Source organism: Meleagris gallopavo, chromosome 6 (assembly GCF_000146605.3).
Source record: "Meleagris gallopavo isolate NT-WF06-2002-E0010 breed Aviagen turkey brand Nicholas breeding stock chromosome 6, Turkey_5.1, whole genome shotgun sequence".
NCBI classification, from domain to species: Eukaryota; Metazoa; Chordata; class Aves; order Galliformes; family Phasianidae; genus Meleagris; species Meleagris gallopavo.
Genome location: NC_015016.2, coordinates 20,806,059 through 20,829,466, shown reverse-complemented (window position 1 = coordinate 20,829,466; position 23,408 = coordinate 20,806,059). Strand labels below are relative to the sequence as shown.

Genomic DNA, 23,408 nt, shown 5'->3' with positions numbered 1-23,408 from the left:
GAGGAGGGAGGGAGAGAGAGAGGGAGGCGGGCCGCAGCGAGCGGGGCGGGATGCGGCGTCAGTTCATTCCGCAGATAGGGGATAGGGTGGGAGCTGTCGCTGCTGCTTAAGGGCGCCGTTAAAGCGGGTCACCGAAAGCGTGGCTTGCCGTCAGCCCGTCGTCACACTGTGTCCTGCCCACGGCGGCTTTCGGGACCGGGGTGGATTTCCTCGCACGTCACATGTCTCCCTGGGGGTTGGAACACGACGTATTTAGGCTTTCAAATCAGTTGCTAGAAGACTAGAAATGCAAGAAATGAGGATGCAGTTCCGCATGGCCAGAACGGGCTTGTGTCGGTACCTGGCCGAGACACGCAGAGCTGTGCTTCCCCATCCCTGGAGGTGCTCCAGGTTGGGTCGGATGCGCCCTGGGTGGGGGCAGCCCTACCCATGACATGGGTGGCAGATGGGTGGGCTTAGAGGTTCCTTCCAACCTAAGCCATTCTGTGAGTCTGCGATAACTTGATGTGAGCTATTTGCTGTAAAAAATGCCAGTGTATTAACAACATCAAGGACATATCCTGGAAATAAGGGGATGTACTGACTTGAAATATGTATCTGTGCTAATCAGTTGTTCTTCTAGTGTTTGGGTTTTTTTTATTACTTATTTTCTTCACCTGCATCAGACATTTAGAACACCAGCACTGACTTCATCCCAGTGAGAAGGCTCCCATTCATTTCAATTAGAAATTAATTGGACTCTATGACAAATATTTTATTACATAATTAAACTGAGTAGATAATCATTTCTAACTCATTTTATAAAGGATTGCCATTTGATACATGTAGACTGCAGCGAAGTGGATTAAACAGGTTACAAACAACAGCCCTGGGGAAGGCAGGGCAGGGGGGTACCCGGAACTCTTGTGGATGTGCACAGAGCTCTCTTCATCTGCAGTCTTGTGCCAGGCAATGACATTATTTCTGCTGGGACTGCTGAAATAACATTCATTACACTTGGTCATACAGAACTGGTAAAAATTCTGGAAGGGTCTGGGCGTTTTCACCTCCTTTTAAGTGAAGCAGAAATCAAACTTATTATCATTCCTTACAGCAGTGGCTTAGCACTCTGCAGGACCCCGAGCACCAGCACAGGCACACAGTGAGGGGGATCAATTCCCTGCTGCCATCCGTCCTGCACAAGACAGGAATTAATTCATAACAGCATAAATGTTGTGTAACGAAAACTTAAAATGTGTTTTTCTGTGGATAAACCATCTCTGTTGATGCAAATATTTGCTGCTGCAAACTGTTTCTGCACATGCAAGTTGCAGAGGGCTGCCTGGTGTGCTGCTGATTAGGTTTGTACAGTGAGTGGCAGCCTTGGACAAAAGCCAAATCATACATTAATATTAATATTAAACCGATGTAAGTTCACTCAGAATAAACAGTAATCAGCAGCTAACTCGACAGCTCTAGTGGGTTGTGCACGCTACTACAGGACTCTTTGTTAGTGATTCCTGATGGACACTTCACATTACAGTTGCTCAGAGAGGGGAATGAAATTGTTTCCCTGTTACATGTGTGTTAAGGAAGAAAATGATAATAATTTAGTCACAGCTTTGTATTTTTTCAATATTTTTCTTTAAAAAATAAAAGGAAAGAAGAGGCAATCACTGGAAAAATTCTCAACCTAGAAAAAAAAAAAAAGAAAGAAAAGAAAATCTAAATACTAATGTACCAAATACTACATACTAATTTGGAATGAGCAGAACCATCTAGCACCATAGTCTTTTTTATAAAACAGTGTAACTAAAGGATGTTAATACCTATATAACCTGTGTGTTGGGTGTGTTCACTTATTTTTGATAATTCAAGGTACTCTGTATTATGCTGCGCCTCATTTATTACATTCTCTGTCATATTTACTGCGGCTGCTAGGGAAGGGTTATGTTGAAGTCAGAGGCAATGAAGATGGGTGCTCATCTAACAGGTGCTCCACTCCCTTTGTTCTGTGTATACACATATTCAAATCAGACAGGGCTGGGGACAGGATAGGGCCTGTTAACTCGTTGCTGATTTTCCTAGCAAATAAACCAGCAGGTGCTGGTCCCAGCTCCGACTTAGCACTGAGAAGAAGGTGGTTTTTGTATGGGACAGGATGCTTTCATGGAGCCCTCTAGCCAGCTTATTTTGTGACTTAAAGTACCACGTATATTTTCTGCTTGTAGGTAAGGAACTGCATGTGTTATGTTTCATTGTTATTGTGGAAATTTAACTTGTTTTTATACTCCTAAATTTTAAGATATTTCTCTTATGTTGTCAGATACTTTATTTTAAGAAAATAGCCTACAAGTTTTAATCAGATAAAATGTTTTATGGATGGAACTGGAAATTTTAGAAACTGACAAAAACTAATGCTGCATGTAATCTGTAAAGAAAGCATTGGCATTATTACATATCTTTTTTCCTGTTTTATTAAGCAATATATGCATATTGCATTGTTTTTAACAAGCAAGACTTGACAGATTCTGAGACAAAGTTTGTACAGAAAATGTTACACATCTCTTTAAAAACGCATTATGTTATTACAGTGTTGATAGGTTATTTTTCAGTTCACTATGATGCATTGTATTTAACACCTAAAATTTGTATATATTTTGATGTACTTTGTATTAAAACTAAATTAATCTTTCAGTCAACTGAAGAGTGTCTTACATTAACAGTAGAATCATTCAGCATTTGGTTGTAGGTTCAGCATAAGTATATTGGTACACTTGATAAAAAGCAGATATTCTGTGCTCTTTTACTGGAATATTCTGTGATCAGAGGTTAGATAAAGCTGTATTTCTACAAAGTCTTGTAATTTGTTTTTTATGTACTTGATTGCTTTCAAAGATACCAACAGAGGAAATATATGACATTGAAAATATGCTACATACTTTTCTGACAATTTTTCTTTTATATTTTTCACGATCTTCATCTATAGTCACTTAGTTTCCTTGATTTTGAGCTAAGTACTTTGTCAACAGCTTTAGCTTCTTAGCCATAGCAGTTTTTAATGAAGATTATCAGACTTTAAAAATGAAATACCTGTCTGATAAGAACATGATGAATATTCAGTTCTTTATCTCCATTACAAGATTGTTGAACATTTCTGATTAAGATTCTAAAAGAGATATTGGCATGCACACAGAATGCTTTGGAGGCCATCGTTGTTCACTAGAAAATTGCATCTTGCAGTCTTACTCAGATAGAAACCTTTCCTAGTGTGAAAAATGCGTATCCTGCATCTTTTATCATGACAAAAATCAGGTGTTGGAGCATAACACAAAGAACACCAGAGGAATTCACCTCCAAGGGCAAAGTTAAGTCAAATAATGAAGTTTGGTAGAGCTTGTTCTTGGACAAAAATTCCGAACTTGGAAAGAACATGCCTCAAACCCTTCTGCTTCAAATGGTGGTAGAGGAATAGCAGACGCTTTAGTCCATTTTATCTTTTTTTTTTTTTTTTTTTTTGAATTGACGTATTTGCAGAAAGTTTGGAAACTATTGCCAGTGACATTGTATACAAGTTCAGGGGTTTTGGAGTGCTACAGAGAGCTAACTGATTACTCAAATAAAATGTAACTGAGGGTCTGATTTCCCTTTGATAAGGAGATGTGCATCTTAAATTGAATGATAAAAAATGATAAAACCTCAGTAAGAAGGTTTCAGTTTATGCAGTAAACTCAAAAGTTATGTCATAGTTTTTATTTAAACTAAAGCTGCAGCCCTTGTTTTATGTCAACAGTAATCCAGTTGTGCTTGCTAATACTGGTGACAGCAAAGTGAGATGGAGGAAAACACAGATCACTGAGCTCCAAATGGAGGTCATTTCTGTACAACCTCTTGGTTTACGGGCAATGGACAATAATAGCTTTCAGAATTCTGTCCTCTTTGAAAAATATCTATTGTTCTATTTAGAAAGCTATAGGGATAAGTTGGAGTTGTATGGAATTTGTGCCTGATGAGAAAGAAGTAGATTTTGGCACATTGACTTCTTATATCCATAAAATAAGTCTAATATTCCAGACCACAGAAGATTTGATCACTGTTAAAGCAGCAGTCACCCAGCATGGCTGCCATAAGCCCGTTATCAGAGTGCCTTTCTCTAGTGATGGCTTGGAGCCTCAGTGGCTCTCTGTGAAGCCGCCTCAGGAGACAGCAGCACCTGCTGTCACCCAGAGCTGCTCCCCAGTGGGCAGCAGTTCTCTGGCTGGGAATAAAAATGGGGCTTCTTTCCTAACTATCCCTCATCTTTGCTGAAAGAAGTTCCTAACTGACCTCCCAGTGTTTTTCCATGCTGTTGAATGGAGCCACTTTTTCCCACAAGTTAAGCAGAATCAGTTTGAAGTTTATTTACAGTTTCTCTTCCCCACATCCTTTTTTTTTTTTTTTCCAACTGAGAGGAAATTAAGTTATTTAGCCACCAGTTTCTTTTTCCTCTTCTGTGATGGTGACAGCATTCGTTCTGATAGTCACTGTTATCCTTCTACTCACTAGACCTGCTTGGATTTTGATCCTTTTCTGCACAGATCTGTAAGAAATATCAATTGTTACTCATATTTTGCAATTGCTGCTGTTACTGGCTTCTTGTCGTACAACACGATCACTTACTGACAGCTAGAGAAACCTCAAAATTGAGCGCTGTCATGTGCAAGGAATGAGGAACAATATGGCCAGATCTTTTAATCAATCAGTTACAGATTTCCCAGTATTTGTAGAGATTTCTTTTACTTTGTTCAAGGAGATTTAAAAATTGGAATGTGTTAGGTAGCTTATATAAAATTTACTTTCACCATTAAATATTTTGTGAAGGGCTTTACTGAGGAATTATTCTCTCAATTGGAAAGTAGTAGTTTAAGTTTGATTTGCATTGAAAGGTTTGCAGGAAGAAAACTCACCTCTCTTAACAACAACTCATCTTCCATTAACAAGAGTCAAACAGCATTTAAAAAACTGCACAAGAACAACAGGCCACAAATACTTTAAGAAGTAGGGGAGGAAGTTTCAATTTGGTGTGCTTCAATTTCTTCAGGTTTTTTATTTGAAAAAGTTAAGCATGCACTTACCATGCTCCTGTGCATCCTCCAGTTAAGTATCTCTGTATCTTTTCTACCCTTTTCCTCCCTTTTTGTCTCATTCTCCTTCCATGTCAGCTGACTCCTTGCTGTTCTCCCTACACCAGTGTCCATGCAACCTGAAGTCCTCTGCCTGCTTCTTTTTCAGTGCCCAAGAAGTTGGGTATTTCTGTCAGGAGATTGAACGTCTTTGCACACATCACCCCTATAGCATGCTACCATGGGACAGCACCAAGCTGCTTCCCTTTTTAGTTCCTCACCTTCGGCAATGCTGCAAGCCCTCCTAGTTGTTGTTCAGCTGTATGAAGAGTGAGGCAAAATTACTCATTTGTCATTTTCATAAACCTTACTAGTTGCTGAATGAACAGAATATGACCAGAGATTCCTTAGCAAACTTGTGTAATGTTCCATAAATCTGCCTAAGGATGACAGAAGAAAAAGCAATTCTAAAGGATGGGAAAGCCAGACTAGTTGAAGGGGCCATTTTGCACCCTGAAGGTGCAGGATTCCTAGATGACAGGATTCATCATGGGACTGGAGATCTTGCTTTTGTACGTATCAACAGAAAACCTTAATTCTTCTTTTTCCTATGATCCAAATACGTAATTGTTGCAAGATTAGTTATGTTTCTTGAATTTTGTCTGAAGCATAAGGTGCAGGTAATAATAACTATATCATTTTCAGGAAAGAAATTTGTGAAAGTGAGCCTTGTTAGATTTTTCAGATTGTTTCTCAGTATAGCTGGAAAAGCAACATTAAGAAATTTCTCTCTGGATAAACACAAGAAAAGAAGTCCTAAATTTGAGCTTGTAGTTTAAGACTGTATAAACAATACGAGCTCTTCAAGCTGAGAATATTTTAAAATGGAAATATTTTAAACATTAAGGTAAATTCACCTGTCCTCATTTTTGTCAAACTTTCAACAGTTTTTTATAACCAGGAATCAGAATTATCCTTCCAGGTTTGGCTTTTTATGTACTTTGAAGCTGGGTATCTATAGCTAAATCCTATTCCAATAAAGTCAACGAGCATTTCCCCATTTCTTACTTGAAATCTGAAACATAATCATAAAAAAGTTTAAGCTTTAACTCTGAGAGTTTTTTCTCTGTGAGAGTTCCTCATTTGAGTTTTCCAATGTTCTCATTTGTGTTTTGGGTGTATTTGTTTGTTCCTTCATTTTTATGCAGGTATTTGTTCTGCCTTGAAGCTGACAGTACCATCTCATACTATCCATGGTATCGAGGGGCAACCACTCCAGCTCACTGTTGACTATAATTTCAACACTACAGCTTGTGAAATCCAGATAATTTGGCTGTTTGAGAAGCCTCAGAGTAATCCAAAATACCTGCTTGGCTCTGTAAACCAAACAGTAGTACCAGACTTGGAATATCAGCACAAGTTTACCCTCATACCACCTAATGCATCTTTGATGATCAATCCGTTACGTATCAGTGATGAGGGCAATTATATTGTAAAAGTCAATGTCCGTGGGAACGGGACAGTAGCTGCCAGCAAAAAAATTCATGTAGCTGTTGATGGTAAGTTACTAAAATGTAGCATCTTCAGTTTGAAAATAAAATTTACATAGCTCTGAAGTAATGGTTCTTGCACTACTTATAGTAGAGAACTATTTAATCCAACCATGCACAAATAAGTGCTAATAATTAAGTTATGTTATTTTCTACTGCTGGTGGGAATGCTACAGTATGTCACCTTTAAACAAATTTAAGGTGTTAACTAATATTTCTTGAACTTAAAAAAAAAACCACTTAAGGAGTTTCAAAACCATTAATTAATATGAGAAATATAGGAAATAATGTTTCATAAGGCTCTGCTGTGCTATCAGACAGGATATATCAATTTTCAGTGTACTGCAATTTATGGATTATATGGAGGGAGCCCTGTCCCTGGTTAAACTGAATTAATTAAATGAATGAGACATTAATGTGATACAATTGCTGCCATTTCACTCCCATGTCCATGCCAGCCAGTAGCCATCCCCATGACTTGGCCAGCAGAGAGTTTCAGTCACAGTGTCAGCCTCACAGCACTGCTGGGGAAGTCCCTCACTGTGGGCAACATCACCCATTCCACTCTTTTCATTGCTGTGGCTGCAGGGTTTTGTTTATTAGACCAGAGTTGGAAGCAATGATATACCAAATTTCAGCCTGTGTCATATAACCAGTAATATAAACAGTCTAGCTTTATTTAAGTACTGGGAAAATTCTTACCAGATGAGAATACAGCCTTCTTTTTTTTTTATTCTTTAACCATATTTAATAAACACACTTTGAAATATGGATATTTTCCAGAGAGGAGGATGGCTGCTATTTGTATCATTTTGGCAGTGAAGACTGTAATTTACTGGTAGTCAATTTTATAACTCTTCATATCTCTTTTTTTTATAGTACCTGTCACACGGCCAGTTGTGCACACTGAGCCATCTTCAGGGGTAGTGGAGTACGTGGGGAATATTACGTTAAAATGTACCGTGGGAAAAGGCACAAGGGTAGTTTACCAGTGGATGAAAAATGGAAAGCCTCTCCATGCCGGCCCTAATTATACTTTTTCATCAAACAATGCTACACTTCTAATTGTTCCTGTTGCAAAAGAAGACATTGGGAACTACAGCTGTTTGGTGTCCAACCCTGTCAGTGCAATGGAAAGTGAGAGAATTGCACCAACAATATATTGTGAGTATATGAAATATTCATAATTATCTTTGTGTAAATGATCTGGCTGAAAAGAGTGCCTCTGACTAAGGAAAAGAGACAGAAGACAGTTGAGTTAACATTATATGTGAGCTTGCATTCAAAATAAGTTTGTAGCAGCTATAACTTACGATAGCATAATAAAAAGTCTCTCAGTGTTAAGTAGTTGTGAAGATCAGTCTGAACTGCAGAATTCACACATGAACTTCAGATGTTCCACAGTGGGCATCTTCAAATCTGGAGGAGGTGTGTGTCAGAGGAAAGCAATCAGAATTATATACAGAAAAAGGTATCCACAAGCTGAGTGCAGGAAGCATCAGGCTGATGGAGTGCTACTCATGGTATTCCTCAAGATCATTTTGAGTCCAATCCTGTTTAATACTTTCATTACTGATATCAATGTAAAGACTGGGAGTATGTCAATGAAGTTTACCTGTGACAATGAAGTGAGAGGTCTGAACAACAGAGTAATAGAATAGAATCTGTTAAAAACTAGAAGGGCATGCACTTGGAGAGCAAAAAATCATGAACTGCTGCTGATGGAGATTTGTATGGCAATAACTGAGGCAGTGTATCTGCTTGATTGAGCTCATCACAAGACATCTAACAGGCAGTGTCATTCAGGCATAAAAAAGATGAGATCACAAGTTGAATACTATATACAGTACCTACGCAACCCAGAAGAATGATCTTGAACTATACAGAAACAAAACAAAATGGAATGGGGATTCTATTCATGAGAACAGGCCAGGAGAACTCAGTTTGGTTGCAGAAAACAGACTCTGAAAGGGGTGTTTGCTTTTCATATAAAGTGTGAAACATGAGGGAGCAAGATTTATGTAAAGATTTATGTTGACTGAAGAATAAACCATAAGACAACCATATATTTTGACTGGAAATTAGATGTTTTCCAGTTGTTGGAGTAATGAGATTTTGCAAGAGCCGTGCACATTACTATTGCTATGGGTTGACAACTGTATGAATGAGATTCTGTGTGGTGATGGGTTACTGTAGCAGAAGGCTGAATTCAGTGGTATCAAATGTTCCTTCCAGTCCTATGTTCCCAAGGATTTATTCATGTCATTTTAAGATCATATACTTACAAAGTACAGAGACAGTTTAGGTTTTGGTTCATTTATTATTTTGTTGTTGTTTACTGCTGATTTACACGGGTTCTCCAGTAAGTAGTGCTGAGGAAACTGTAATGGTTTAATGTAAGTGAAATGAGATTTTTAGAAAGTAAGGTAACGCAGAAGCCAAGAAAGAGTACCCATCCTCTATTGAGTTTGAAACTTTCTGTTTCAGATAATGAGGGATTTGTGTGCCTCAAACCCTTTTTTCGGCTATATTGGCTTAATAAAAGAAATTGTCTCTCTGCAAATATACCTCTTTGTTCAATACACCTAATATCTGTGAAAAATAGCTTTTCAACAAGCTAATTTAAACTAGAGGTGTGAGAATGAGAAAACTTTTAAGCTGGGGATTCCTGTTCTGAAGATCTAATAACCCAGTGTCATGATCCTGTCAATACTCAACTTCTTAATTTAGGGATATGAATAATGTGTTTAGTCAAAAGTTGCCATTGAAGTGTCTGGTCTAACATCAGGATCTAAGTTAGACCAGTAATATCACAAATAGGCTGTAATAGGCCATGATGAGCAGGCTATGATGGCCTCAGGTTTGGCTCGTATCATTGCCTGCAGGACACTGCTATGAATTATATTTAAGGGTCTGTGCTGGTGCTCTTTTAAGGTGTTTGCTTAAATGATCTCTAAGCAAGTTGGTAAGTTTATATTTAGCTGAAAGTAAAGTCCATTACTGATTTTTGAAGCGGTGAAAGGATGTGCAAAAGCACCTGAGGAACTTAGTGAAAATGTAAATTCAGTTCATGAATGTAAACATGAGGACACAAAAGTCTTGGCTTGATCAACATTCAGCAAATCTTAAAAAAGGCACTCGCATTTTTTCCTCACCCCTCCTGCAGTGTCAGCTCCCATTGCCTCCAACAGCTCTGTGACCTTGCCAGGCTCCAGTCCTTGCATCCTTCAGAGTCAAAGTGCCTTTCTCAGGGATCTGAAGCTAGACAGGTCAGGACCCACCTGGCCATCAGCTCTGTTCAGGTATAACCTGTTCCTCACTGGCACAGCGTGGATGGCACGGTGCAAGGAGTGGAGCTGGATTCCTGCTGCACACTCCTGCTTCTCCCACTATGTAACCTGGTAGTGGGGCAGACAGCCCATGCCCTCTGCCCAGCCTAGCCACACTACCAGCATGCCAGCAGCTACATCTTTCACTCAGCCTTCTCCATCTTTCTTCTAAGGTTATGCATTCTGCCACTTATTTATTTATAATTATAACTTGGAAGAATCAGATGGGAGTTGTCCTGTTTCTTAAAGTATGTGTGAGGGGGTGTCCCTACATTGTTCAGATTGCCCAGAGTAGTGAAGGCTAGCAACGACATTGTTAGGAGACAACTAATCTCTTAGGAGCACCTGTCAGTCTCTCTCAGCAGAAATGACAGCACTGCAGATACAAAGATGAAGAAGCTGCCCCAAAGAGTCCTTAACGGTGTAGATATGAACTCTGTTTCCACTCATTGTGGACAGAGAAATCATGATAAAACATTCTACAAGGAAATAACCAGCACTGATGGAGTTTTATCATCATCATTATAATTACAATAATCTCATTCTTCTCTCAAGATAGCACATTTTTAATATCTGCTTTAATGTCTGCTTTTCTCACTTTCATGAGCTAGGAGTGGGCCTTACATACATTTCTCTACAAAGAATACCTACCTAAAACATGGAGAAGCTGTAGCCAGCACAGCCTGACAGCTCTCTTATGATGCAATAAAGTCAAACCAGAATAGAAAAATACCTTTCATTGTTGCTACCATTCTGACTGCTAGGTTTGATATTGGGATTTCTGACTTGTTGCTTGCAAAATTGGCTCTGGAGCATTTGCTGCACTGATAGGTGCCTGGAACGCTTGCACTGACAGGATGTGTTCCACGTAGCCTTATTTCTTGTACTGTTTTCCCTTCTCCCTCATTCAACCATATGTATTTTCCCATAAATTTGAAAAATCATTCCAAGCTCCAAAATGAAAACTTATTTTCAACCCATTGCTTAGCAGAACTTGAAAACATCAGTTACTTCAGTGTTCACATTTCTGAAATGTTTTGTTGCCTTATGAATTTGATACACTAAAATATCTCAGATTCAATTTTTCATCACGTATGGAGATACTATTACATGTATTTTAGAATGGACTTTTTATTTAATCAGAATTGGTACTTTACATTGTGTGTAACTTAAAATATGGGAAAAAATATTAATAGAAAACAATTCAGTACTGAAAGACTACAGTGCTTACATTACTATCCATATTCCATATTCAAATTTGTGATGGGAGTTGGGGTTCTTACCTCCTGAGCTATACCAGTCCCATAACTCAGTCCAGCCCCTGCTTACTGAGGTGTCGGGTCTTCCAACAAGCAGTTGTCAATACCACTGGCCTCAGGATCCCCATCTGCCATATGTCATTGCTGCGGGGGAGCTCCTGTAAGTGATAAAAGAAAGGTCGCTCACTCACAGTAAATACCTGCCATCTGCTTAGAAACTACAGCAGTCTCATGGAGATAGGAGCAATTGGAAATATTCCCACAGAGCTGTAAATTGTTACCGAGAACAGGTGATTTATTATTTTACAAGTCATTTAGTTAACTGGCCTCACTGAGACAAGAGGCTTATTACTGTTGAGAACAATATGAGAAGGGAGTAGAACTGGGTGATCCATGAAGGCAGGCGCTCCACTTTTTTACTGAGAATCAAAAGTGCTTTTTGTTCTTCATCATTTCTCACTAATATTGTCGCCCTTCTCCATTAGCTGTGATGATAATGCAGCATAGAACATTGCTATTGCAGAAGCTTGAAGTAGAAATAAATTATTTCAGGAGTGGGAGAATCTGCTGTCATGGAGGCTGCAACAGAAATGGCTGCATGTGGTGATGGAGTTGAATGTAATAGATTGTGGGATTTCCTTCCTTCAGATTTCCAGAAGCCAGAAAACATTTAATCTCAGAGTGGAAGGTACTGGTTATCTGCTTTTCGGAATCACACTTGAAGCTGTGGGTACTCCTTTACTACCTGGTGCGTAGGGATCAGTGATGTATGCACAGTCCAGAGGAGGCAACAGGCTGAGCCAGACCCTGCAGAATGGTTATCTGATGGTACCTTCAAGGATGGACTTCACCAAGGAATGTTGCTTTTCAGACATAGCCAAGATCTGGCTATTTTATAAAAAAAAACCTTTCTTTGTTTTATGTTTTTCTTGTTTTTTTGTTTTCCAACAGCCAGTGTGTGGCAATTTTATCATTTATCATTACATTGTTTATCATTACATTGATTTGTAGCTTTCATACTGAAGTGTGGTCACATTGTTAGTGTTGACTGTGCACACTGCACAGTTATGGAGCTGATACAAGAACAGAACTCAATTATGATCCTTTTTTGGCAAATCTCCTGTTATAGTGAGGGAACGAAGAGACCTGTCAGCAAGTCTTAGCATTAGTATCTGTTTACATCTGCCAAAGGTTATATTATCAGTGAAAATAAAAGCTAATAGCAGAAAGAAGAGTTGGGTAAGAGGAATGGCCTTTCAAAGCACCTGGTGTTGTATAGGCTCTGCAAGTACAGAATTCTTCATGTGGGGTGCGGGTAGTTAAGCTGATGCAGTGGTGACAGCTTTGTAGTTTCCAGAAGCATTTATCATATTTATGACTCACATTAAGGAACCCGCGAGCAAGGAGCTCTGCATCTAAGACTGCAGATTTCTAGAAACATCTTGATTCTTCCCCATGGCACCTCTGACATGAATCCACATCGCCCAACATTTTGTTAGACATGATGCTGAGTCTTAAAACGAGACTGTGAAAAGCATATCACTGAAACAGAAACATAGAAAATAGGAAGCTTGACAACTGTAAGTTGTGAAATATGCACATTTGTCTAAAAATGGACTCAACTGAATGTGGCAGTCTCCGTTTTCTTTCCTAAACTTTCACAAATAGAGAAAGAAAAACACAGAAGCACACAGGAAACAGCTTGCATGCAGCTTGTTTATGTGCTTTTCAAGCCTCATAAAACAAGGTGGACAATCAACAGAAGCATACATATTACAAGTAAAACTAATGTCAGCCTGAATTTTCCTGATAAGAAATAGAGTCAGAAATAAGCCAGTGTTCCTCTTCACACAGCAGCACACTGCACATTCAAAACCAGCTACGTGGTTTTAATGCTTACAGACAACCATAGGAAGATGGAAATATTACTTGATCACATTAAAATTGGCATAATACTGACTTCTCTGTCTTCTTGTAATGCCATTTTGGAGTCACTTGACAGCAGCTTTACAGAGCTCCAAGGACCTCACCAAAGAGAAGTCACCTTTTGGTTTCTTTCAGCATCTGTCAGTAATAGATCTGTACATTTTTGACTGTGCATGTAATTATTAATTTTAAAATAATGAGTTCTTTAACTGGAAAAAAAAAGTAACTTAATAAGGCACATTTCAATTATTTTATTCTTTACATTATTTTTTTACACTCAGATCCTTGTAAAAATAGATTTTAACGTGGAAAGACAGGAGGAAAAAAAACAGGATCCGAAATGATCAACTAAACATAATATAGGAAATACTCATCATATTTAAATATATTATTTCCCTCCCCATTTTCCTATGAAGGTTGCCCTAGGAATTGCAGCCCAATTTTCTCAGTAATGAACACAACTACTGTACAGTATATTTCCCTTCTAATTATATTCAGAAACCTGGCACAAGGCCTTCCTCTTGATAGAAACCTGAATGTTGAAGTAGTTGAAATGTACTAAGACAGGGGAAGGTTGAAGTTTATTTTAGCAGTCACTTACTGAAGTTACCTAAAGCGCACCCCATTCTGAAGTATACATCTAGGATAGTTGTGCCAATTATTATTGTACTGCTAAGTATTACACTGACTGTTTATGTATTTCAGAGCTAATTTATTTACTTTTGAATATGAAGATAAATGACTTACACCAATACATTTGGCATTTTAGTAGAAAAGGTCCAATACATTTGGCATTTTAGTAGAAAAGGTCAAATATACCCCAGAAGACCTGCTTCTTTACTTCATGACTTTTCCAAGTGCGTTCAGTCTCCACTGTTTTTACAGTTCTGAACAGTACATAGACCAATGCTGTTTTCCTAAGCAGCGATTAGATCAATATTAAGCAAGTGTAGTCTGAGATCAAAGATCAAATGATTGAAGTGAAAGCCTTTTAACTGAAATAATTGAATCTAATGGCAGCCATTCTAAAGGCTAGTCCAGTTTAAGGAATCTAAGTGCTTTTATCTAAAATTTAAATACGTACTCTGATTTTAATTTTTCCACTATGTTTTGGGTTTATATTTTTCAATGCAGATGGACCCTATGGACTCCGAGTTAAATCAGACAAAGGTCTGAAGGTAGGAGCGGTGTTTACCGTCAGCGTAGGGGAAGCCGTACTGTTCGACTGCTCAGCTGATTCAAACCCACCAAACACTTACTCCTGGATTCAAAGGGCTGACAATACCACTCATGTAATCCAATATGGACCCCACCTGGAAGTTGTGTCTGATACGGTGGCTCAGAAGACGAGAGATTACGTGTGCCGTGCTTTCAACAACATGACTGGAAAACGAGATGAGACTCACTTCACAGTGATCATTACCTCTGCAGGTAAGAACATTGATTCCTGGCTGTAACTATAGCTTCTGAGCTGATTGTCGGCCCAGGAAAAGGAAATTATTCTTAGAGAGAGAACATAAGTATGAAGTCTTGCTAATAATGCATTAAGTGGGATTCTGGCCATTGTGGAGATTGAGGTATTACTTGCAGTGTGCCACAGCTTTAAATGACACCCACCGAGATATCAGTGTTTTGTAGGAGTTTGACAGTAAAATATATTCGGCCATTCAGAGTTTTATGGAATGAGAAAATGTAGAAACCTTTTGGATGCCAGGACTAGCCCTTCCTCCCAGGGGCAGATTTTGTCCAAGGCTCACTGTCTTACTCTCTGCCATTCAGGAGCTAAGAGGGATCAGTGCATGGGAGAATCTCAAGCATACAGCACTGACTGGAGTAACCAGCCACAGATTCCCTATGTGATTAGGTATTATAAGAGCCCTAGTTTACTGTAGGATGATAATGCAAGCTGTGACGATGAATGAATAATTTTATTACAATCTGCTTGTAAAAATTATTTTGTTTTCATATTTAAAAATCTATGAATTAGCTACTAGGTTTTACTAAACATCTCCTGTATTTTCTATATTTTATAACCTCAGTTCCTGCATCAGATTGCATTAAACAGCAATAAGGCAATGTTCCAGGAAATGTCTAGAGCACACAGCTATAAACAATATACTGAGGAATTCTGATATCCCTTATTAATAAGGATCACTTTTTTTCAGATAAGGACTGTATAAAGTTAATGTTCAAAGAGATGCAATCAATTGCCTGTTAGAAAATTTAACAGAGCAACTTAGCTTGTGCAGAACAAAGAGCTCAGCCATTTGTTAGTAAGGTAAACAAGGGAGGCAGATTGTCCATTGTTCTGGCTGATATATAATCATCACAAATCTATGGAGTTAAGTATGCTGAAAGGAAGACAGGTTGCAATTTTGCAATGATAATGCTGCAGTTTAAAGGTTGCAGTTAGTGGTGAAAGAAAATGCAAACAGCGCTATGTGTCATTAGAAATAAGACTGACATTTCTCCAGGAAGTTCATGTCAGCTACAATATGAATGAGTATATTCATCAGTAGGAATTAAGAAATTCATCCAAGTTCTCCTTTCAAAGTCCAAAAAGAGAAAAAAGTCCAGAGCTTCGTGTTTAGTCCTTTTTCAAAACATATATTTCCTAATTAAAAATATCTTACCTAAATAAAACTTTTCCAAAAAGTCAATTTCTGTCCTCTACAGCCATTTCTTCTTGATGTTCATTCAGATAGCACTAAATCCAGATGTTGAGCCAACACACTGCAAGGCAGCACTGGTTGAACCTAAGTGGTGTGAATTCACCCAGTAGGCTAAACCTCAGTGATACTGCCCAGGCTAAATTCTGCTTAGAAATTAACACAATTTGTATGGAATTAAACATAATAAACAAAGACTATGAATATTCTTTCACATCCCTTCTATCTCTCCTGATAATCCTGGATAAAGAGCCCAACTTGTGCCTTTCAAATACCAGCAATGTCTGTTGCACATTGAACAACCTGAAGGGTGGAAAGTTATCAGTTGTCGTAAAGCATTCGGTCTACACTGGTTTCTTCTTTTTCCCAAAAAGGCATTCGTAGTTTTCATGTGATGATTTTCAGTCTAGGAATTGCTTGCTCTCTGTAATTATAATTCCTTAGTAGCAAATCCAGAAAAGAAAATAAAAAAAAAAGAAAGGAAAAAAAAAAAAAGGTATACTTGAAAAGCTTGGGCATATGGTTATAATGCAAGAGACTGTCCAATGTGGTTTCCACAGTGTTGCTGCCTGTATACCACTACCTTTGTGATATTTGCACTTTGTGAGATATTTCATTTTAGTTATTAAGTAAGGGCACAACCCAAGAGACAAATAGCAGTTGTGCTTGTGACCAGCGATTTGTCCTTTCATGCATGGAATAGGAAATACACACAATACTAGGATTGCTAGTTAGATAGAAAGGGCTGGCTCTGGCCATTTGGGAAGACCTAACAACCTGTAGGTAGAGGAAGAACTTGTTCTGTAAGCAGTATGCTATGAACAGGAATTGTGCTAATCCACCTTAGTTCTAGAGATGAGGGAGCTTGTTGCCTTCAGTCTGCTGCCGTGCCAGAAGAGAAAATCTACCTTGTCATCTAGCTAACTATGGGCTACTGTATGAAGAATTAACAGACGAAACAGCAGGGAGCCATGTAATAGTGTGTATGTGAGATCTCCACAGCCAGGCTGAAAACAAATACACCATGAGCTTTCCTAGGTCACCTTTTCTCAGCAACTCCTTCCCACCTAGGCTCAAGCTGCTAACATGGGAACTCCCAAGCTTTCTGTTGAGAAAAAAATTGCAGAGCCAACCAACCTGAGGGCCATCTCACACTAGCATGCAGGAGCAAAGCTCTACTGGAAACCACAATGGGCTCATGAGTGGCTGTGGGCCCAGTGCCATGGCTGGAACAAGAAGGGCACTTCTTCTGTTTGAGCAGTGAGTCTTCTGGTGCTCATAGCTTCTTGAGAAATATTTTGTGCCATGGGAAAAGAAAAAACAGTTTCTAAATAAAACATATTTCATCTGCCTCAAGAATCAATTAATGTAGTTCCTCCAGCAACAACACATCAATAAGTGAAATAAATAACGGGGAAACCACGATTGTCAACTGACCTTTCACTGTAAATATACAAGTGATGTATTTAACCTTAATTTAACTCACCAGTTACCAGCTAGACAATAAAAGCATTTGTTTAAGTTGCTGTCTTGGAACAATTTTAAAGAGTTTGCTTTAGGTGATTTGTAAAAATGCATATTTCAGTGTGATAAAAGCACTTTATCCAGAACAGGAGACTAAATACAGTACTCATCTTTTTTGACACAGGATTGGAAAAATTGGCCCAGAAAGGAAAATCTTTGTCATCTCTTGCAATAATAACTGGAATTTCATTATTTTTGATACTAGTTATGAGCTTTCTATTCATATGGAAAAGATATAAGCCACTTAAAGGTATGTAAAAGTTAAGCATGCTCCAGCTATTCTTTTGGAACACTAGAAGATAAAGAATGATTTTTCTTTTGTCTGCTCTTTTCAGTGATACAACGGAAGCTGCAGAGAAGGTACAAAAATAAAGCATTCTTACATTTTGAAGTCCTTTCCACTATGAGAACTGAATTTTATCATACTAACTTTCTTCCCTTGTCTTTTGACACCAAATTGAAAAATGTGTTTATGTTTTCTAGGCCAGAGGCTGATTACAGAAAGGCACAGACATTTTCAGGTAATGCTATGGAAGAAATGTGAGCATAAGGTCAAATTTCATTCTTGCAAAAAATTAGCATCTCTAAATGCAAAGTAGAAGAAGGATAGGAAGTGTGGCTTTAACTGGAGTTATAGACTTCTATGCCATCTCTCTTAAGATAAAACCTGAAGGACTGTATGTCAGTGTAGGTTTGACTCCTGCTTGGAGTTTATGATATACTTTGTATCCTGCTGTCTTGAGCTCTGTTAAACTAGGTTAGAACCACTTGTGTTCCCACTTTTCTCCCCAGTATGTAATGAGTGTTATGAGTAATGGCCGAAGAGATGAGAGTCAAAAGATCTGCTAGAGAGAGAGGGGCAAGTTAATGAGGGTAGATGGACACCCACCCTAACTACTACAAATTGCAGCTGAAGTCCCCCATGCAACTTGTCAAGTGGCTTAATAATCATGTTCACTTATCATGTTCTCTTTTTTTAATCAGCAAGATTGTATATATACAAGATTCAGGTGGAACTGTCTCACACTACAATGAAGATGTGCTGAGCTTGTGCTGGGCTTCTTGTCTGTGGGAAATGAAAACAGATGGGTCTGTTTAGACTTCCAGTAAAAGCAGTTCCAATGGCTCTTGCTAAGCTGCTGCTGAGGTTAACCAGAAGCTCTGCACTTGGTTCCAGGCACTGCACATCCCCAGTCAGTAGAGAGGCAGCTTCCCTGCCTCGCTGCAGGCCAGCTCAGTGGTTTAAAGTAATTTAAAGTAGATCAAACAACCAATATTCAAATTTATTTTTCTTTATTAGAGAAATGTGCTTTCCCATCCGTACTTAAACTTTTTCAATTTCGTATACATCTTGATATGTTTTTCATTTTTGTTTATTTTAACTTTAGGACACGAAAGTGCTTTGGATGATTTTGGGATATATGAATTTGTGGCTATTCCTGATCACGGCAGCGGTTCCAGGGTATGTGATTTTACATCACAGTGATAGTTTCCTTTCTGTTTCTGTGAATACCTGCACTCTAGTCCCTTTGTCTGCTTGCTCTTGTTGCTTTTCACAGATGTTTTCATCACACCATATTCATCACTGTTGTTTATGTTGTATTTGTTCTTTCTTTACTGTGTTACTAGTTCGGTATTGGCACAGTGCAGTAGGGAACTTATCAAACTCTAAAGGGAACAATCTCAATCCAGATACCCCGTATTAAAAAAATAAGAGTAGTGTTGGATAGATGGGTAACACCAAACCACTCACTGCCCTACAAGCAAATTAATTGTTGCAATGACATTTTCTTCTGTATTGCTGCTCATACAACATACAACTTTCAGTTCAGAAAAGCTACAGGGAGTATTTAAAGTATTGTTTGTAAAAATAAATGTCAGCTATATCACCAGATGTCAGATGATGAAGATAAACAAGAAATTAGCCCACAGAAGATCAGACCCTAAATCATCTCAGTCACAAGCATCCCTTCATCCCTAGGGCTGTCCATACCACAAATTCACATCATTGCTTAGGTATCCTGCAGAATTAGGGCCTTGGTCAGGGAGCAGAGGTGACCAGAAAAGAGTGGATATGCAATGAAATTCATTCTAATCTCCAGCACCATTTCAAGAAACAGCTGCTCAGAACTGTGGCATGCCAGATAGAGTCAGCATTTGGTTTTACATTAATTTTAATTCACAGAAAATGGAAAAGTAAGAAAACAGAAATGATAAAGAACTGGAATTTGGGCATAGGCAGAAAAACAATGGAAAGTCCCGATGGATTTGGAATCTAGATGCTCTGTTGACATAAGAACTGATTCATATATGTAACATATTAAAAAAATTCATTATTACTACTTTAATGAAAATTTCTCACAGTTCTCTCACTCTGGTGGGAGTTTTCTACTGAGCTCTTTCCCTGACTATTTTCTCCTTTTTCAATCTTTATTCACTTACTTATCTCTTTGATTATTGAATGTTCCTTCCTTGACGTGTGGTACAGTAATATAAAATAGTTGCTGTATTAAATGCAAAAGCTACATTCTAAATCTTCTTAGATTCAAATTGATTTTAAACGTATTACTTGTATTACTACAATGTGACAAAAACTTGCAGAACAAAATGTGAACAAATAGGGATGAACTTTTGCATCCGTGCCCAAAGTGTTGATGGAGAAGAGCATTGTTAAAAAAAAAAATGATAAGTTACATTATTAATTTTATTTCTGTTGAACTTTTATCAATTTGTACTTACAGCAAAAACACTCTTTGCTACTTTTAGGTTTCAAGTCAGCCTGTTTGCAGCTCTGACATTGCCCCAGGCCAGGACATACTTAGTACAGTTTATGAAGTCATTCAGCATATTCCCAATCAGCAGCAGCAGGACCATCAACAGTAAGTTACAGCCTGCATGCATGCATGTGGTAGCTCAAAGACGAGGACTTCTGTGTGCGACTGAGACTGAACAATTCACACATCGATGGCTGGTGTTTGATTCCAGTGAGAGGGTTAAAGCAGCAAAAAAATGCAAGATACATCAGCCCTTCACTGGTTTGTGTACAATCCCCCACCTTCAAGACTCCAGCCTGAAATTTTATCATGCCACCTTTGTCTAAGTGTGAAGAGAGAGAGTTAAGATTTCAAACACCATTTCAAAAGAAAATTCCCAAGTGCTCTAAGAGGTTTCACAGCTCTGAGTTCTCAGCATTTCCCAGTCAGCAGGTTAAATCTTCAGACAAAGACCTGTCAGCCGTGTTCCAAAAAAACTGGGGGGTTTTCTTCAATCTTGTAACTGGTTGACTGATGACCAAAGATTGCTTGCAATGATCACAGAAATACTAACAGGCAGTGCTTCGTTATCTGAGTAGCTGATGTCTTAATTTGGGTCTTAATTAATAATTTAGAGCGAAATAAGTAATGTTCTGCAGTACTCTGGCTGGTACTCCTGGTTTTGTTCAAATCACCTTCTTTGTAGTACCTCTTGGCGTAAGAGTAGCGAATGCACTATAAAGCTTTTGTCATGGCTGTATAGCTGCCATAAATCTACTCTGAATGTTGGCTGTCTTCCTTGCAAATTAACAATAGCTCACAAGACTTTATTTGTTAACAACTCTATTTTATCACATTTTCCATGTTTTTACTATCTGTTCAGTTTCTTAATGGTTGAAAAGAAAAATACATATTCTTCCAATATACTAAGCAGTTGGCTGAGTATGTGACAACACTAGTGTTCAGTATTTACATTACTAGAAATGTGCAGGTTACAGTTGCAACTTTGCATCTAAATTATGTATTTGTAATAATACATAATAAAAGAAAGCTGACTGGTGAGAAGCTAATAATGAATTACTGATGACATTTTTGTATCAATCAGATTTTTTAAATCAGGTGTAAAAATAGCAATCATAAAGTACATTTTTTTCTTAATCTTATGTCTCCCATCTCAACTTTTTTCACTGATACATCACTCTTCTAAATGGGTTCGAAGTGAAGGTAAATTGAACTTTGTGACAGTTCAGATTTTCAACTCAGCATTCTGTAGTTGTGGAAGACTGATTTGCATAGCCACGTTTCACTCTCTTCATTTAACCAGGTTTTATAAATAAGTATGGGAGCAAAATTTCCACTAACAAAACCAGGGAGGCTGAACATGATAAAGGGTAAATGACTCAGCTTAGAAAAACTGCTCTTGTGAATTTTCCAATTCCAGATCTGCAGCAAAGAAGCACTCTGACTAGTGAATAAATCAGGATAATAAAGTCAATACTTGGTTTTGCAGCAGGATGCTTCAGCACTGAGTATTAGGAAAAAGTAAAACATCAGAAAACAGGGAACGGAGCTGGGGAGGTAATTCCAAACTCCTGTAGTGCTAAGCAGTGATTGCCTATGGATAGGCTCCTTGGACTTGAAATGCAGGCATCTGTACAGTAGCCAGCTACATTCATGGAGAATGATACAGAATTTTCCTTCATTCTGCTGACAACAGGAGTTTCTCTCTGTGTAAAACAAAATAATGGATGTTAAGGTAGCTGAACAGGTCTGCTGTGCAAGTAATGATTTTGCTCATATTCTCAGTAGTCTTGACTGGGACTGCTGTCATTTCATAATTTTATTAGAATTAAAATCATGGAAAAATAGGTAAAAAATAAGGTTTCTTCATTTAATGCCTAGATTTTCAGCCTGAAAATGGTTCAAATCCTCTCTATGAACCTGATGTCTGGGGTATCAGCTGATGTTCTGTCTCTTGCTATAGAAATCCCAGTGACAGTGTTGGCAAAACGCTCTGGGAATCACTTTTTCCTAACAGTTTTCCTTACACTTTTGTCATCCTTTTCATTCAGACACACACATGCATCTATGCCTCTAAGCACTAATTAATTGTAACATGCTTAGTTGTGCCGCAGGTCTTAAAATACAAGAGTACTGCTGAAAAGTAATTAAATACTTAAACTCCCCTTGGTTTGGACTGAGGGATTCAATATCTAATTGCTGTTAAAAAAAAGCCTGACCTGGGCCAATAGCTGGATTGGCACTTTTGGGTTTTATGGTGATATTAGTTGTTACATGCAACATTATTTTGCAGGTTTGCCCCATCTCTCCCAAGAATTAAAGTGGAAAGAGGAGATATGTTTGTGAGGAAACTGCCGAGCTCTATCTCTGGGAGAGACAGTCACAGGAAGTTACGTGGCAGCAGCATATTTAGTGATTGCATTAAATGCACTCCTGCACATATTCTAAACTAGATATCAGTAGTGACAAACTGGACAACAAATGTTCCACATATTGCCAACCCATGACACATATGAAGGAGATCATAAAATGGCTGCAAAAGCCATTGAGCAAGTTTAACCAGTTCTTGTACGTAAGCACTGACAGTTCACATTGCTGTGACTCTTTAGCAGGTGCTGAGCGCATTACTGCTGAAAATATATGAAGAACTTGAAATATTTATACCAAGAAAGCAGCAATGTGATGTGCTGTATTAGCACTGATGGCATAATTTATTTGTAGCTCAGACATGTTTTGCCACTGGTCTTATCTTTCAAAACTAGAGATTGTTTAATGTTCATAGTAAAAATTCAGCCAAATATCAGTGTGTCACAAATATATCCTCATTCATGCTAAAGAACTGTTATCCTTTTGTGCTTAGAACTGCTGCTTTGGGTATATGTTTGCAACAGTGTTTTTTAATAAAAATAAATAAAGAAGGCATTGTGGACAACCATTATCATGTCTGTTCTTTCCTGTAGATGTATATGAAGGCACAGGAACAGGAAACCAAAGCATCTGAAAATACAAAACTGGCCTTCATTACTGAAAGGAAATGCCAACAACTCTAAAAATGGCAAAGGCTTACGCCAGCTTATCTTCAGACTTTGGGTGCTTTTTAATTGGTATCTTCTTGAAGAATGTGTCTTTTTTTTCACTTTTACTTTTTTTTCCTTGTTCATGGCTACAAGAAAGCAAATGGACAGCTTAAAATTGCGGTACGGAAGCCTGTGCATTTCACTATAATGATGGGAGGGAAGGACATAGAAGAATCGAGCCTACAGTGCCTCTCATACTTTTTTTTTTTTTTTAATGAA

The 23,408-nt window shown here is 38.2% G+C and overlaps 1 protein-coding gene across 3 annotated transcripts; it reads left to right on the top strand.

Annotated features, from left to right (window-relative positions):
* The first annotated feature begins 2,006 nt into the window (after positions 1 to 2,006).
* On the top strand, positions 2,007 to 23,402 carry HEPACAM2 (HEPACAM family member 2). Of its 3 annotated transcripts, none has more exons than XM_010712565.3 (10): positions 2,007 to 2,210; positions 6,290 to 6,640; positions 7,511 to 7,795; positions 14,280 to 14,576; positions 17,463 to 17,588; positions 17,674 to 17,698; positions 17,822 to 17,859; positions 18,727 to 18,800; positions 20,105 to 20,217; positions 22,406 to 23,063. In XM_010712565.3, exons 1-10 carry the CDS (start codon positions 2,141 to 2,143, stop codon positions 22,563 to 22,565), a joined length of 1,539 nt encoding a protein of 512 aa, XP_010710867.1. In that variant the 5' UTR covers positions 2,007 to 2,140; the 3' UTR covers positions 22,566 to 23,063. The 3 variants fall into 3 exon arrangements, with proteins under 3 accessions (XP_010710867.1, XP_031409749.1, XP_010710868.1); XM_010712566.2 differs by lacking the exon at positions 22,406 to 23,063 and adding an exon at positions 23,073 to 23,402 and having other exon boundaries at positions 2,010 to 2,210; XM_031553889.1 differs by having other exon boundaries at positions 2,009 to 2,210; positions 20,105 to 22,545.
* Positions 23,403 to 23,408: the final 6 nt, after the last annotated feature.

What these genes read in the sequence shown, in the direction of transcription:
- HEPACAM2 (XM_010712565.3), top strand. Translation starts at nt 2,141, where the DNA reads ATGCTTTCATGGAGCCCTCTAGCCAGCTTATTTTGTGACTTAAAGTAC. An exon ending in AATTCATGTAGCTGTTGATG is followed by an intron (nt 6,641 to 7,510) that starts GTAAGTTACTAA and finishes TTTTTTTTATAG; the next exon opens with TACCTGTCACACGGCCAGTT. An exon ending in AATTGCACCAACAATATATT is followed by an intron (nt 7,796 to 14,279) that starts GTGAGTATATGA and finishes TTTTCAATGCAG; the next exon opens with ATGGACCCTATGGACTCCGA.